At 37.8% G+C, this 17,692-nt stretch overlaps 1 protein-coding gene across 1 annotated transcript in view; it reads right to left on the reverse strand.

The window, feature by feature from the left end:
• TMTC2 (transmembrane O-mannosyltransferase targeting cadherins 2) overlaps window positions 1-17,692 on the reverse strand; it is a 422,846-nt gene that overhangs the window by 92,255 nt on the left and 312,899 nt on the right. Inside the window, exon 9 of the mRNA XM_032854661.1 lies at window positions 2,936-3,017. Coding sequence (XP_032710552.1) covers window positions 2,936-3,017 — 82 coding nt within the window. The remainder of the gene's footprint in view (window positions 1-2,935; window positions 3,018-17,692) is intronic.

Genomic DNA, 17,692 nt, shown 5'->3' on the forward strand with positions numbered 1-17,692 from the left:
AATCAGGGTCTCCCCATTCTCAATTGTCTTAGATATTTTTTTTTCTTGGATATTTCTAAAGAAGGTAAGTGTATTCTTTCAACAAAATATTTACATTTCCACAACCATTCCCAAGTCTAATCTATCTTCTCTTGACTAAAACACAGCAAAAGTTCCCCTAGACCTTTCCCTAATCCTGTCTTCTCCACACGGTCCCTTCCTTTGCCCTAGGAAGAAAATGCAAACTCCTTAGCTTGGTGGATAAAACCCCACAGGCTCTGCTTTGCTTTCTCTCCAGTCTCATCTCCTCCCACTTTCCAATCTGGTTCAATATGATCCAGTCATATTGGCTTTCCTACTCTGCTGTGAACACAAGCTTCTTCTTGCCTTTGGCCTTTGAACTTTGTTTCTTCTATCTGAAATGCCCTTACCTGGCTCTTCAAATAGCTAGTTCACACATACAGATTTCAAACATCACCTTTTCACAGATGTTCTCCTTGACTCCTTGCTGCCAAGAAGCACCCCGCTTCTCCCACATCACCTTCTTAAAATGACATCACACTATTTATTTCATACATAGCACTACTCACTTTCTGAAAATAGAATGGTACCTCACACCATCAGACACGTTGTATACACATTAAAGTGGATAAAAGTCCTTCCCTAAACTTTTTAAGCTGAGTTATAATTATATGCATTTAACATTCTAAAACTGCATAGAAGGACCTACTAATTGAAAATACCTACTTACCTACCTGCATATCTGCTTGGGTATCTCCCCATGTTGTGAGAGAAATGGAACATACATTAGAGAAGAAAAGTATATGGCAGTTATCAAGAGACCCAAAGGTTAGTTACTTTTAACTAACTTGGGCAAGCCAATTTCATTTCTCTAGGCTTTGGTGTTTAGGCTTTATTTGTACAAGAGAGGGATTATATCAGAGCATTTTAAGGAACCTTCCAGTTCTAAAATTTAGTCATTTGAAGTAGATTTTTCCCAAATTAAATGTACATTTTTTAGATCATAAGCACACTCAGACAGGAATATCAAGCACTCAGTTATGGGCTTCCTGTCCATGTGTAGGTTATTTTGTCTTAACTACCACTTCTTGATGCTTTATCCTGAATCTTTTTCATTTCCTATTCCAGAATGGGAAAAAGTATTGAAACTATTTCATAAAATTATAGGACATTATGCACTCATTCCTCCCATTAAAAATACATATATTTTTAGTAGTGTATATACACTAGAAACTTTAAAATAATCCAGGAGTGCTAAGAAGAGTCCATTTTTACACATACAGTTACAGAATGCGCATTATCACTATTTTCAAGTAACCTTTACAATAAAGGATTTGTTATACTTTCTGTTAAAACTAAATCCAAAAATTTCTCATTAATACCAAAACTGGAAAAAAAAAATCAGGAGGATGATGTCATAGAAAAAAATAATAAAACAGAAGTGGGTAAATACAGATAATTCATAATAATGAGGAGGCAAACTCTTAAAACGAACACAACAGTGCTTTTTTCCCTTTGCAATTCCAATGAACCAATAAGGAAATGTAAAGGAATCGACTATGAAAAACCTAAAGCATATAACAAAATTATGGGAACAAGATTAGGAAATTATTAACTGGAACTAGTTTGAGGTAAAGGAAGCATAGAAGGCAAGATCGGGGGAAAAAATTCTACTTCAAAAGATGCAATAAGAAGCACTCAGGGAAAATAATCATGGACCTACTTTAATGCACAGTAGGGGTGCCCAAAATAGCATGCATGAGAAAATCTAATTTAAAATAGTTCATATGAGAAATCCTGTAAAAATAAAATAAATTCTGCAGCAAACTTAAATTAGTTGACTGCCAACCCAACATGCAATAACACTGCATCGTGAAACAAAATCTGGACTAGTTATGCAACAGCCCATGTGAAATTATAGGCTGCGTTATGCTGGAAAGATAAAGCATCATGACCCGAGATTTATAAACATATATCCAAAATGTAAATAAACAAATGGACTTGTGGTTGGTAAAGTGCATCTTCCATTTTACTTTTTCCATTTTCCACACTGACAGCCTCTCACTGAATTTCGTTTTACCAACTGTAAAATGTTAGAAAGAATAACTTTAAGAAGGTTATTAGCTTTATTCCTTCAAGATTTAACCACCATCTATTTTTCAGTTTACTACTTGATAATAACACATCAAAGCCAAGAGCGGTCAAAAAATCATCCCCCACCCCACCCTGAGGATCAGGAAAATTAAATGCTTTTTGGTTCCTTGAAAGTCATGCCAACTACAAATCTGGTAGAAATAAGTACTCTTACCCAACACCAAACCAGCTATATACTTCACCTCACTTACCACATGACTCACTACTAATGACAGAGTGGAGTGTGACAGAATTGTTATGTAAGTTCATTCTGGGCTGATTAAGGCCAAGGCTAACCTGTATACGAAAGACATCTTTTACACTATTTAGGTTTATCCTTGACCCCAGTCTCAGGTATCTAGAGGCCTGGGTACATTTTTATTTTCCAGCAAGCTAGAACTTATCGTCAAAATGAACTTCAAAATGATAGATCAGTGAACAATACATTACCATTTACAAGTATAAGAGAGCTAATATTCTGGTTTCATACCAGGCTTCAGGCAAGGAGCAGGATGCTTTTCTGATGAGCCCTTATTTACACTTCACACTAGACTTGAAAGAGACAATTGTGAAAATGCCTCTCCCCACTGAAGTCCTATGAAAATTAACTAATGGAAAATGTAATGCATAGCCCTCGATAACATGACTGCTTTGAATGAGAAGCTAAGACTACAGCATGGGGCGAAATCTGGAGCAACGAAGCCCATACCCTCTCAAAATGCTCTTTGCCCGCAAATCCTAAATCTCATACCAACATTAACAGTAAATGTGGGGGAAGTGGAAAAAACTATCGACCACTCACCATAATGCATGTAACAGTTTCCTTTCGTGGGATCCAGCTCAATAGCCTTCAAGAAGAATTTTTCAGCCTCACTCTTACGACCCTTAAAAAACAGAGAAAATGGATGATTCAGCAGTAGATCGTGAAGGACCGTTTACCTCCTGGGCCCAAATGAAGTAAGTAGACTCACGCCTACTTAGCAATTATCACACACACACACAAAAGTGGTTTTTTTTTTAATTTTTAATCTAAACAAGGATGATCAAGGAGAGTATGCTGAGAGACAAGACTGAAGTCAGAATCCTGGGAAACACCAAGATTAGAAGAAAAGACAGTGAGAGTGAGCTCATCAAAGAGATCAGAGAAGAGGCCAGGAAGGCAAGAGAAAAAGTAAAAAAAAAAAGGATTTCACAAAAACCAAAAGGATGAGATAGTTTTAAGTTTTAAGGAAACATCATTTTCATTTTCTATTTTATTATCTCCCTTCTGTTTGTTTCCTCTTCATTTCTTCTTCCTGGTAAAGAATTTGGAGCATTTTGGCTTTTGAGATGATTTTGTCCTAATGGCTCGCTTTACATATGAAGAAGTAGGTCACAGTTTGTTGAATCTCACACAAGCGCTGCTTATCTTTCATGACTAAAATACTCCTAAACAAGGATTTAATCTAAAGCTAGTGCTTCTTCCTAGCTATAGTTTTAATTTTAAGTAAATATTATCATCATCCCCAGAAGAAAATAAGCAACAAGCAGGGGGAAAGACTTGTAGGCAATAGACTGATTTTTCATGAAATAATATGATTCCTAGCAGAACCTAAAACTGTATGCTCTTTACCGTGTTATAGCTTCTGAACTGAAATGGCCTACAGAGTAACACAAAGTGGTGGCTTGAGATAGGAGAAGAGCCCCAAGGAGAACTTTTCTGGGGCAAGCCTGTCTTGCCCTGTAAGGCTGGAATGAAGAGTTCTGCGGTCTGAGTGGCAGCAAGGCACTGGGTGGTGGACATCTCCAGAAGTCATGGTCTAGAGTGAAGAGAACTCATCTGATCTCCTTGCTCCTTCTAACTTATACACTATCTACCACGGCAACTTCAGGCAATGTTTTTCTTTCTTCAGGTATTTTTTTAAACCATTGCTACAGAGATAAATCTTGCAAAGGTACAGGTGTATAATCGACCTACATCCCACCATTCAACTTTGACTCACTTTTCTGTCTACCCCTTCCTTTTTGTTTATTCACTCATTTAAAAAATTCACCGTCCCTACATCCTTTATTCACCATTACTCTCCCCAGTAGGACCCAGCCTACATATAGTTTCTACCGTCTACAGCAGACAGCGGACAACCTACATCTTCATTTCTTCTTCCATTTTACTAATTCTACTCCAGTCAAGTAACTTCTCTTTAACTCACAAGTCTTGCAAAATACCCAATAATTAAAATTTTAATTCCCTGCCATATTTCTCATAACATTTTAACTTCAAAGGAAAGAAAGGAAAGTACAGGCAAAAGGCTCCCCACATATATCATACTTTCATGAAGTTAGTAAGACTTAGCAAGAATCTTACAAAGTTAAGATTCCATAAAATAATTAAATAACTGTACTGAATCAGGCCGAGTAATGTGTAAGTTTGGATCATAGGTTCTAGGCAGGTAGAACAGCTTCCCCATTGGTGTAGCCATGTGACCCTTAGAAAATTATATCATCTCATAGCTGTAGTGTTCTCTATTACATAATTGAAGATAGGTAGAGCACAGAGAATTTCTAGGGCAGTGAAACTATTCTGTAGAATATAGAAATAATGGACACATGTCATTATATATTTGTCAAAACTCATGGACAACACTAATGCAGGTTGATAATGATAGGAAAACTGTGTAGGGTCATAGGAGGGTAAGGGAGTATTTCAGAAATCGCAGCTCAATTTTTTAAAACAACATTTTATTTATTTATTTGCGGGGGGAGTGAGACTGGGGGGTAAAGGCAGAGGGAGAGGGAGAGAGATAATTCCAAGTAGACTCTACACCGACTACAGAGCGTGACCCTATGACCCCAAGATCACCAACTGAGCTGAAATCAAGAGGTTGATGCCCAACTGACTGAGCCACCCAGGTGCCCCTCAATTCCTTTTTATAAACTTAAAACTGCTCTAAAAATAAAGTGTATTAACTTTAAAAAGAAGATATCAAATCTATTTCATAAGATCAGTAGATTACCTGAGACAAACTTAAAAAGTGGTTATTATCGTAACCTAGGTATAAGTTTGTAATACATGTTAACTACTACATATACACACATACAGTATGCAATAGAACACAGAATTCTAAATGTCAAAGAGTATTTTTTGTTATCTTCACAGTCTCAGTAAGATGTGGTCGGCCTTTAAATCACCATTAGAAAATAATGTACAAAGAACTCACAGAGATAATTAAAGATACAAAATGAAAACTATCCTCGTAAAGTCTGTACAAACGTTATGTGCAAAGATACAAAGGGTTTTGAACCTTCTTCCACTTAAGTTTTTCAGGATAGAGAAGAAACTGGCTCATTTATCAGTGTCACAGTAAACGGGGTTATAAAATGCTTGTGTGTATTCCTTTGGCAAAACAATAGTATGTAGCGCTAAAAACATGCACCAAATCTCAAAGGACAGTGGTCTCTGGTTGCTCAGTGGACCAAATTATTAAAGGCAATGAATCCCAACATCTCCTAGATGTAAAATAAACACATCAAAGGCCAGAACAATCTTTCTTGGGGTGGAGGGGAGTACAAAACCATCATGCAAAAACCTATCTTTCTGCTTGGATCACTATTTATTTAGTCAAGTGCCAAATAATGAGGAGGAAAAGAAAATCCTCACAAGAATATAAGAAATCAAGTCAACCACATGCATAAACCCACCACACACATGTATTACTGTGTCTTAGGAAGAAAGATGGCACCTGGGAGGTTAATACTATGCTTAATCCAATTTATTCTTTCAACTGTAACTATTTTAGAAAGATAGTAGTTAAGGAAGTAGAGAAGAAAAAGTAATTTCTCAGCAGGTTTTTCTTGGTGCTTTTAGGTTTTGTCAGCATTTTCTACAAGCAAGCATCATGGAGTACTTTCTGGTTGTACAAACTCCTTGCATCTAGCACATTACTCATTTCGTATACTGGCTGATGTCTGAGCATGTGGGGTGGTTCAGAAAACCAAGTAAAAGGCACTGTGGTCAGCTGTGACAAATAAGGGAAATGTGAGTTGGGAGGCTCAGTTTCTACCACCATCTCTGTGACTTGTTTATGTGCCTGTTCCTTTGTTTTTGTTGGTTAAAAATTATTTACTGAAGGCCCATTCTTTGCCCTGTACAGCTCTAAGTAATGGGGATGGAACTGTGAACAACACAGCATGCTTGGCCTTGAGTCCTTAGTTGCAAGAAGCACATAACGAACACATAACCCAATAAGCAGGGGAATTAGCTACAGAGCACTGTGGGCAAACAATTTCTCCAATTCTCATTGAAAGAACTGGCCCAGAGACAACAAGCCTGTGTTTGAATCTTGCTGAATCTACTTATTTAACAGTGAGAGTGACTTGAAGTATCTTTAGGAACACATCTGAGTCTCTTTTTCCTCATTTGGGAACATAAGCATAATTAATACCAGTTTGGAGGATTGCTTAAAAAAAAAATCACAAGTTGTATGGAAATAACTAGCTTCGGATTTATCATACAAAACTCGGACATTCTTTGATATTTTTTCCTTCTATCTTTTCAAAAGAATCCTTCCTTCCAACTTCAATGCCACTATTTGGTTTTTAATTACCAAAATTTAAAAATCCTTTTCCAAATTTCATGTCATGATAGAAAAAGTTAAATTTTTTTAAAAGATTTTATTTAGTTAGTTGTCAGAGAGAGAGAGCACAAGCAGGGGGAGCAGCAGACAGAGGAAGAAGCAGCTCCTGCTGAGCAGGGAGCCCAATGTGCGACTGGATCCCAGGACTCTGGGATCATGACCTGACCTGAAGGCAGACACTTAATGGACTGAGCCACCTAGGTGTTCCTAGAAACTAAGTTTCACAATTTTTCTATAAAATGCTTCTCATTGCTGACACTTTCCCCTGCCTTAAGTCAAAGCTCTTCTCATTTTGCCTCTAGAAGGACACAGATTTCAGACGTCCTGACCTAATAAACTTCATTTCATCATATTAATTAATTTCTTAAGTGAAACTGTTTTTAGGTTATGCTCTTGCTCAGAAATATTTTAATAGCTCCTAGTTTCCACACGTTTTGTTTAATAATCAATTTAATATTCAAAATCTTCCACAATCTAGCTCAAATCTTCCTGGATAAATTCCCCTACCTTATCAGGCCAATTTCCTCATTTGCCTTATCCATAGCTCCTATGTCTTCCCTTAGTTATTTCCTCCAGTCTGTAATTTTGCTCATGTTCTCACTTGTTCATATGCATTTTTTCCCTCAAGCCTTAACTAAACACTCAATTTTCTATAAGGCTTTCTGTGATGGCTGCAACTGCTAATAATTTCCTTTTTCTCTTAATTGTGAGGATAGGATTACTTTTAAGAGTTCTTACTAACATGCTAATTATATAACTTGAACTCTAAGATACTAGACCAAGTCCCTTCATATATAAAGTGCTTGGAGAGTGGATATTTAATTTGTACAAAATTGTAATTCTAGGTAAGTATTTAGAGTTTGTACATGACCATTCAGTGTACCCACACACAAGTCAGTTAAACAGCAAAAACCCAGTATCCCAGAAAAAGGAACAGTTGACAATGCAGGTGATACAGTTGACAATGCAGGTGATTCAGAAGTCAAGGACATAAAACAGCTAGAGAAATTCTTGGCATAGTCCTAGATTAGACACTGTGCAGTGAGTATAGCGTCAGTACTGAAAATTAACCAACTGGACTGTGAGCATCACAGTGCGATCTGGGAGCAGCGGCTGTGGGATCAGGAGAGTGAGCAGGATTTCCCTGGACAAGGGCAGCATCCATACCCAGGGATTAGGGCTTTGCGAGTATCAATATCCCTACATTATATTTACATTAGTATATTACTTGTAACACTATACTGAGTATTAAAAACATAGACACAAGATAGCATTATTTAAATTCATGGAAAAATCATTCTTAGGACTAGGTCTTGTCAGGTCCTCCCTCTCCTGACAGGCAGCAAGCAAACCTACATATGTTAGGTAAATAGTGAATAAAGCTTATAGAGCCTGTTCCACAGCGTGGGAGTCACTTTCAGCTTATTTTGTTTCCTAATTAAACTGGATGTTACTGTCACTGTTCAGAAACTGGTGCCCACCCACATGGGTGTACAAGGCAAGCAGCACCTCTTCTGATGCCTGAGTAACATTGTTCCCCACTACAAAATATACAAATATATATTTTTTCATTTATTTACTTATATATATTATGGGGGGGCGGGGCAGAGGGAGAGGGTAAGAGAGAATCTTAAGCAGGCTCCATGCCCAGTGCAGAGCCCAACATGGGGCTCAATCCCACAACCCTGAGATCATGACCTGAGCCCAAACCAAGAATGGATACTTAGTCTCCTGAGCTACCCAGTGCCCCTATACATAAATATTTTTATATAAAAATACATACACTCCCATCTGAACTCTCACTTAGAGCACTCAGAAATACTAAGTATGAGAGAGAGTTACAGTGGGGATGCCTGGGTGGCTCAGTCGGTTAAGTCTGCCTTCGACTCAGGTCATGATTTCAGGATCCCAGGATCGAGCCCCACATCAGGCTCCCTACTGAGCAGGGAGTCTGCTTCTCCTTCTGCCCCTCACCCCGCTCCTACTCTCTCTCTCTCTCTCTTTCTCAAAGGAATAAATAAAATCTTTAAAAAAGAGAGAAATACCCTACTAGGCTTTAGCTTGAATTGTTATAGTTGAAAAAGTAAACCATACCACAAATTTTGTATATACTTTTTTAATAATAAATAAGCCATTTTATCAACCACCCCCCATAAAGTGTGTCTTAATCCTATAACTCAGAATTTACTGAATGACACCAGAAAACATCAAGATTTGGCATTATTGCATTGCATTTTATATGGTATATATACATATATATAATATATTTACATATATAAATTATATAAATATATAAACTTATGTATATATTTCTTAAATTTATATATTTATATATGAATGTAATTAGTGTATTAATCTTCTTATGAACTAAATTGCTCCCATAAGACTTTACCTGTCCTTCAACAGTCATCTAAGTATTACATCAATAAAACCAGTCATAAAAAAACTAGGCTATCACTTTTGTCTTTATAGAACTTAACAGCTTATAGTTACTCCTTTGTTATTTAGTTCACATGCTCACATGTTTTCAGTAAAGTGCAGAGCTGTGAACAAAGTAGTAATTTCTCCACTTTACATCTGAAAACTTAACATGAACTATTGTCTATAAAACCATAAAAACAGTTCCTCAGGACAAGTCTAATTTGCAATCAAATATTTATACTGTAACCAGGGACTACCTGTGTCTTCAGTGTTGGCTGGAGCCCCAATTAGGATAACTAGACAATTTCCCCTTGGTGTCCCTGGTCCTTATTTAGAGGCTGCTATAAGTTTAATATAGAAGCCTTCTGCAGTTGTGTACCCACCAGCTACTTCTGGACATGTTAGCATTTACTCTTGGAGCATGTCTGACAATTATGAATGGTGGTCATTTTTCACAACCAACGAAATTCACGTCTTCATTTCATACACAAGTATCTATCTGTAGGGACAATACATAAGAAAGGGAAGCAGCCATACAACAGGTCCAAAATCTTAAGTATAGCTTGGTAAATGTATTGTTTAAACATTGATTGTGGTTAAATGAGTGCAAAAGGAAGAACAAGCAACTAAAAATATACTCTTGAAAAATTAATTTGTGAAGACCACCACTTACCAATGGAAAGGGTATTATTTGAGTCTATTTTAATATCACCATGTTTATGTATGAAATGCCTTGAAGAAATAAAGGTGTTCCCTTCTCAAAAGACCAAAAAAAAAAAATTAAAAAAAAAAAACTAATAATTCAATTAATTTTTACAAACCAAGATGATTTATATCAAACCATTTAATTCTCATACCCCTCTAGTTATTATATATTATCAACCAAAGCTAACTTGAATTACAGGCAAAGTAGAAGGATAGGACAGTGGTAACTTTAGTGATGAAATATTTCATCTCCATACCACTAAAATAGTCTTTCCCTATTGAAGTGATAAGAAACAATTTGATTTGGAATCACTGGAAGATAGATGGTTGATGAATTGGATACAGGTAGAACATGAAAACAGGAATCAAAGATAAGTCGACATCTGTGGCTTGTAGCATCTAGGTGAAAGCAGGTTCACTTATTCAAATGGAAAAGAGTTAAGTGTTGGTAGGAAGGTAAACACACAGTGGAGTAATCAAGTTCTACTTGATTAAGATGTTAGGGCAAGAGAGTATGGAGAACTAATTTAGAGAAGACTGACCAGATAGGCCACAGACCAAGCACTGACAGGGAGAAAGAACACTAGATACCTGGTACCTTGCTTTATAAGAAAGTAAAAGGAGAAAACTTGCAAGAATGCCAAGAAGGGAGGGGGAAAAAAAAAAAAAAAAGAAAAGAAAAACAAAACAAAACAAAAAGAGCTTTTATATTATTATAATGTTTTTAATAACAGAGAAAATACATATCTTACAATAACTTTAACTTGCCTTTCATAAATATTTAAAATAATTCAAAAATTCTAAATTATATGTTGCTTTCTACATTGCTTTGACGTTATGAGTAAAAAAGTTAGATTTTAGGGGAACCTGGGTGGCTCAGTGGGTTAAAGCCTCTGCCTTCGGTTCAGGTCATGATCCCAGGGTCCTGGGATCGACCCCTGCATCAGGCTCTGCTCTGCAGGGAGCCTATTCCCCCTCCCCCCCCTCGTACCCCCCCACCTGCCTCTTTGCCTACTTGTGATCTCTGTCAAATAGATAAATAAAATCTTTGGAAAAAAAAAGTTAGATTTTAGGGTTAAATACAAACAGCTAATTTCTAAAATATTATATAACTAAAGGTGTTTAGCTTCAGATTCCCTGTTATATTACAACTGTTCATTTCCTTTCTACATCTGTTCACTTGTATATTTTCCCTTTAAGCTTAAAGAGGTCATCCACACATACTGTAATAACATTTCAGTGGGAGATAATTATTTGATAGGATATATCCACATCCCAAGCTCCATCTACACAAATTGCTTCGCTTGTTACACTGCCTTGTTACACTATGCTCAATGTCAAGTTAAAATCAACATATTACCATAATTCTTCTCCATCAATAATAGTTTATAAGAACAATATTCAGATATTTTATTAAAATGTCTGATGAAGTGATGGTAAAGTAAAAAATTTTATTTGAATCAAATTTATAATTACACTACAGATTTTTATCTGAGACAGAGAAAGGATGGGCCATTTGAAAACGCAAGGAACAGTAAAACACACCTGGCTTATGGGTTCTAAGAAGCAAGTTGTCATTATCTGCTCTGTTAATATCACTCTGAGGGCAGCATGGCTTATGGGTTGGAATGGGATCAGAAGGCATGGGGGCAGATTAGTTGAGGCTTTTAAAAAAACAGAGATGGGGTTGCTCATGGAGATAAAGAATACTGGATAGACAGGAGGGATATTTAGGAACTACAGATAAAACTACCCGATGGATAGGAAAGGGAGAGGGTATGATGAGGGGATGGAGGTAAGAAAAATGACCTCTAGGATCCTGACTGTGAAATCGAAGGGAAAAAAAAAAAAAAGAAAAAAGCATACGAACAACGGAGGAAGAAGACTAGGGAAAGGAAGTAAGACTAGTTTTGAAAATTGTAAAGATCGAGGTACCTTTGGGACATATGAGATGCCAAGAATGCAGTTTGTTAATAAGGCTGAATCAAAGGCTGGAGGTAGAGTAAAATAGTATTTCAGGAAAATAGAAATAGTCAATTATATCAAATGCTGAAAATCATCTACTGGATTTAATGACACAGAGATTACTGGTAACCTCAGTAAGGTATGTTTTTATGGACTAATAAATCCTGAAGCCAAAAGGAGGTGGGGTAAAGTTTGAGGGGTGGGGATGGGGACATGGATAATGCAAGTATAGACAGCGCTGTCGGTATGTCTGGCTGTAAAGGAGAGGGGAAGCAACAATGTCCGTTGAAGGGGATGAGACACACAGGGTGTTCTAAAAAAGAACATAGAAATCAAAACATTAAGTCACAACCAGACATAAAAAATAATGCCCAAGTTTTTTGTTTGTTTGTTTGTTTTTTCTTAGTTCAATTGAAAATTAGTAGGGAAAATAACCTCAATCAATTTTTGGATGTCTTGGATAATTTTCCAATCATGGCTTTGGCCAAATTAAACCTGCCCAGAATTTTTACCCAAGTCCTTTCCTCCTGGATGCTCTAACAATGACTTGATCCCTGCTTCTGTAGTAACACTTAACATAAACACTCTAATTATCATTTGTTATCCTCTTTTCTAATTGTGAACCACTTCAGGAGAATTGTTGCATCATTACTTAGCCAAGGGCCAGATGCATAGTAGGTGGTCATAAATGCATAAAAATGTTAAATGTCTTGCAAAGGCAAACACCAAAAACACATTCCTTAAATGCATATTCTCATTGGGATTGTTGCTTCAGTGATAAAAGGGCACAGCCTCCAGTGGGTGAACCTGATGAAATCATGAGGCCGGACTGATACCCAAAACGTCATCCCTACGGTCATTATTGTCAACACCTCCATTATACCAGGTGGGGGAAAAAAAAGAAATCACAAATTTTATCAGCATTCTGGGGTCCATAAGATGGCACCAGAAGTTCATAAAAATTGGGTTCCAGCAGGAAACTTGCCTAGGATGGATAAACTGGTCAATATGATTTGATCTCCATTTAGGCAATTAGGGCAACTGGAAAGTCCCTGAATCTCAGCTCCTCACAACAAGTCCAACCATTCAGCTGGGCTGGTTTGTGCAGAGAGTGCTTCTTGTTTGTGTCAGGACCCGTTTCTCAAGCATTGGCTGCATCGCTCCCTCCCAAACTCTTTAGCAATAGCATGGGAAGCGGCTCTGCTGCTTGCCCCACCGCCCCGGCCCAGGCAGCCTTGGCTCACACAGCCAAGTTGACACACTTGCTGCAGAAGCTTAAATCCCATGGGGATGGTTAGGAAAGCTGCCTTGTGAGAGTGGAAAAGCAGGAGCCTCAACCACAGCTGCTTTGCAGCTGGGTCACAAAGGAGAGCAAGAAATCCCTTGACACCATAAAAGGTAGCGAATGATGGGAAGGCAATCTCAGTGCCTCCATTTGTCACTGGCAGGGAGCCACTGGCTCTCAAATCCACATGCTCTCACAAGAGGATAAAGCCAGATGTAAATAATTCCCTAATTTTATACTTTTTTTTTGTAGAAAGCTTCAGCAGTAAAGGAGACAGAGAGTTATTTGATTTATTTAGACCCAAAATTTCTTTGATGAGTTAACCAGGGTACTGAAGAAAACACTGGATTCAGTAACAGAAACCTGAATTCTAGTCCAAAAAGGCGAAACCAAGGAAAGCCACTAATTTGAATAGGTTTCATTTTCCTCATTTGTTGGTCAAAGGACCTAGGCTAACAAAACTCTATTGGCTACAACTCCCTGTTTAAAAAGTGAAATTTAATTCCAGGACTCAATCATTGGTTTAAAATTCAGGTTAAAGAAAAGTTGAATTCTTAATTCTGGTCATCCTCTTTTGCTTCCACTGCTTTTCAGTCTATGAGAGGGAAGAGGAATTGGCCCTTTTCCCCCAGAGCCAGTTAGCTAACACTGAGGTTGGGGGTAGCAGCTGAGACTAAAAATCAAGTGTAGCTTGTTCTATGTACTAACAAATGAAAATAAATGGAGTTTGGATAAATGATCCATTTATCTTCTTTTGAAAGTACTTTCAAGGGAAAGACGCCTGTCAAAGGTGGAATGTTCTAGAAAAGTTCTTCCACCAACCAGGACACATATATATTGGAAGTGTATACTATGCTTGTAAGTAATTCTGGTTTGCCTGAAAATACTCTGTCTATACCCACCATTCTAGAGTAAAAAACACATCAACCCCTTCCTGGTTTGGACAAAAATTCTATAGTAAACCTGATTCTTTCTTAACCTCTCACAAGCGTTCACCTAAATTAGAAGAGTCAAACCGGGGCCTTTGTACACCGGCACTGTCCCACCAGAGGGAACCTCTAGGCTCCATCAGCAGCATCCCTGAGGTCTCACAGCGACCTCGGCCTCCCATTCCTCAACACACTCCTAACAAAGAAGGCATTAACAAAGATATCCTTTCACAGCACAAGACCATGGGATATTTGTCAGGCATAATTAAGTTTCCATTCATCTCTGCTTCCCAAAACACGTTTTTCAAGTAGTCTGTTGTCTCAGCACATTACAATTCTGCTTTTATAAGTTCTAGAATAAGAACAGAAACATGACAGAACGGCTCGCCCTGTGCCCGGCACTGTGCCAACCGCTTCACGTGGATTATCATACTCCCTTGGAGACAGTACCAGTATCTGTTTTATAAAATAAGAAACTGAGGCCCAGAGAGGTTAAGTACCTGGCCCCAGGTACAAAAGCTACATCTGGCTGAGCTGGGGGTTCAAACAGAAACATTCTGGCTGCAAATTTTGTGTCATTACATTATTACCTTGGTCCGGAAATCAATTAACAGGAATCATGGTGCTACTTGAAGATAATCTCTGCAGAGCCGGGGTCCACCCACCCATCTCTTCCTCATCATGTATTCTGAGAGTACCTACCGCATGCCTACCATGGTGTCAGGCACAGGATAGGGGAAGATAAAATGATACCACTCCTGCTCTTAGAAACTGAGTAATATCACGGTGACTCTGGAAGCAGGCCCTCACCAATTGCAAGATAATACTTAAAAGGGCTCTTGTTAGACATATGCTTAGTACATAAGGAGAGAACAGAAACCAAGACATCTATTCTGCCTGCATGAGTCAGGGGAGGTCTCAAAAAGGAGGTGGTATACTTCAGCTGGCTCACAGATGGAGAAAAAGTTGGCCAGAAATCAAGACAACTGACTATCCAGTCAGTCCAAGTGCTGGTGGCTTAAAAGTTCTCTTTATAAGATCCAAGTTAAGAAAATTATTTCAAAAATCAGTCTAATGGAGAATTTTTTCCTTGCTTTACCACTATTCAAAGGACCTGCAGCTTACAAAGGTTCATTTGATACCAACTCAAAACACATCTCTTTGATAAAATAAGGTTATTTGACAACAAAACTTAGCCAATACCTACTTTCTGTCAGGCCAGTGAATCTTGGGCAACCTTCTGTGAATAATAATTTTCTGTGACTTACAAAAAAGATCTAACGCAAACAGCATTGTTTAATAAACAACACTCGTTCACTTTAATTTCCAAGAGTGTGAAGGAGCCAGAGGTAGTACATACAAGATTACAAGAATCTTTAAACTAGGTGGGAAGGGGAAAACATACACACACACACAAGCAGCAAATGGTCAGAGGCTGGCACCTTACCAGCAGAAGGGTTTGTATATATAAATGCGCATGACAAGCATATCGCTGAACTGGCTCATTCCCAAGTCCTAGCAGTACAGTGTGCTAGTTGACACACACATGGATTTTGGCATTACTGCAAAATAAAATTCTCTTTCTTTCTTTCTTTCTTACAGTATGAGAAAAACATGTAAAATCACAAGAAAATATGGGCCACTAATAGGAAAATTTGAGTAGAGAGGTGGCATGAAGATGGGAGAAGAGCATGTCTGAACTTCTTTGCCTCTAGATAGACAATTTAATAGTAGTTCGGCTCAAGGCGAAATGATCCCTGTCAACATTTCAGAGCCTCTTGACTTTGGTAGGAAAAATAGGTGATGAAGGCTGCAGAGAACTCATTAAGCATCAACCTCCCGAACTGTCTTCATCACATTCTGAAGTTTGACATCTCAGCTGGCAGGTGTATCTGTGAGATCCAGGAGGGACTGATCTGACACACCCAATCATGAGAGCATTTTTAGCAAAGCAATGCAAAGGTATATAGGATGGCAGTGTAGTTAGCTTGACACCATTCCTTGTACAATTGCTATAAATACAGAGGAGGTGTTGCAAGAAACATACTGACCTACTGAAATGCTGGAAATGGAATGCATGTGCACTTTGGGGGTACATGATTCCAGCCCATGAAAACACAAACATGGTACTCTGAAGACTTGGGGAAAGATATAAGCTATTAAATCACCTAACCATTTAAAGCAGTTTTTATTTAAAAATAAGCATAGATGTGTTACAGTGGACACCTGATGAGGTCAGTCAGTAAAGCATGTGACTCTTGATCTTAGGGTCATGAGTTTAAGCCCCACACTGGGCATGGAGTCTACTTAAAAAAAAAAAAAAATTAAAAAGAGAGAGAGAGAGAGAGAGAGAGAGAGAGGCACTGACAAAGAAAGAGGGATACAGGCTTGGAAATAACATAGATCTGAGTGTGATCACCTCAAGAATAATCCCTAAATAGCTGGGCTACTTGAGCAAATTGTTTAATGTGTCCAGAAATTTAGTTTCTTGCAGGGATAAGAATGATACTTCCTGATGAAGTTTGTAACTGAGACAGATCATGCCAAGCTCTTAAAACAGGATGTGGTATACAGTAAGTGATCAACATATGTTAGCTATCATGATGTCTGTATAATACGAACAGCAATAGCTACTGTTCAATATCTTAAAAGGATTAAGTGAACTAAAATATATTTTAAAAAAGCATAGCACAGCAACACATTGTAAGCATTCAAAGAAAAACTTAGTTCTGTTCTTAACTAGAACTTTTATACTTAAATCCATTTCTTCAAAGGTAAGTCAGAGAAAAAGAAGATTTATTTTTCAAGTATTTTACATAGCATTCTTATAACACACCCACATGAAGAACTTGACTCAAAATACTCAGTTATCAACCAAATTGTCTCTTGTTCTGAAATGCCTTAGAATGTCATAGGCAAATCGAACCTTGAACTCAGAGAATTTGAAGAAAAGACAAAACAGAGAGAATAACGAAGCTCAAAACTGTTACAGTAAAAATAAATTAGAACCACTTTTGATAAAATTGGGAAATCCATATGAATACCAGTGACAGTTTAAGAACACATTTCCCCCCATCCAGAAATATGTATTTTCCAAAAGGTCCATTTTCGCTTCTCAAATCCTGACATGATTTGGCAAGGCCAGGCTGAAGTAGCTGGCATGGTTCAAGCTGCTACTGATCTTAGAATAATAAGAAAGTAGGAGAATTATCATTGACTCTCAGTATTTCAATACACAGATGCCTGGTATTTCATGGAAGGAAATTTTAGTTAATCAAAATATAATTCTCTTCAAACCTGTCGTGCTTCACACTTAGCTTTCTTTTATTTATTTATTTTTAATTGTGTTATGTTAATCACCATATAGTACATCATTAGTTTTTGATGTGGTGTTCCATGACTCATTGTTTGCGTGTAACACCCTGTGCTCCATGCAATCTGTGCCCTCCTTAATACCCACCCACCAGGCTCACCCATCCCCGCAGCCCTCTCCCCTCTAAATCCCTCAGTTTGTTTCCCGGAGTCCATAGTCTCTCACGGTTAGTCTCCTACTCTGATTTCTTCCTCTTCATTTTTCCCTTCCTTCTCCTAATGGCCTCCAGGCTATTCCTTATGTTCCACAAATAAATGAAACCATATGT

This window comes from Lontra canadensis, unplaced genomic scaffold, assembly GCF_010015895.1.
Source record: "Lontra canadensis isolate GAN:19392208 unplaced genomic scaffold, GSC_riverotter_1.0 scaffold9, whole genome shotgun sequence".
In the NCBI taxonomy this organism is placed as follows: domain Eukaryota; kingdom Metazoa; phylum Chordata; class Mammalia; order Carnivora; family Mustelidae; genus Lontra; species Lontra canadensis.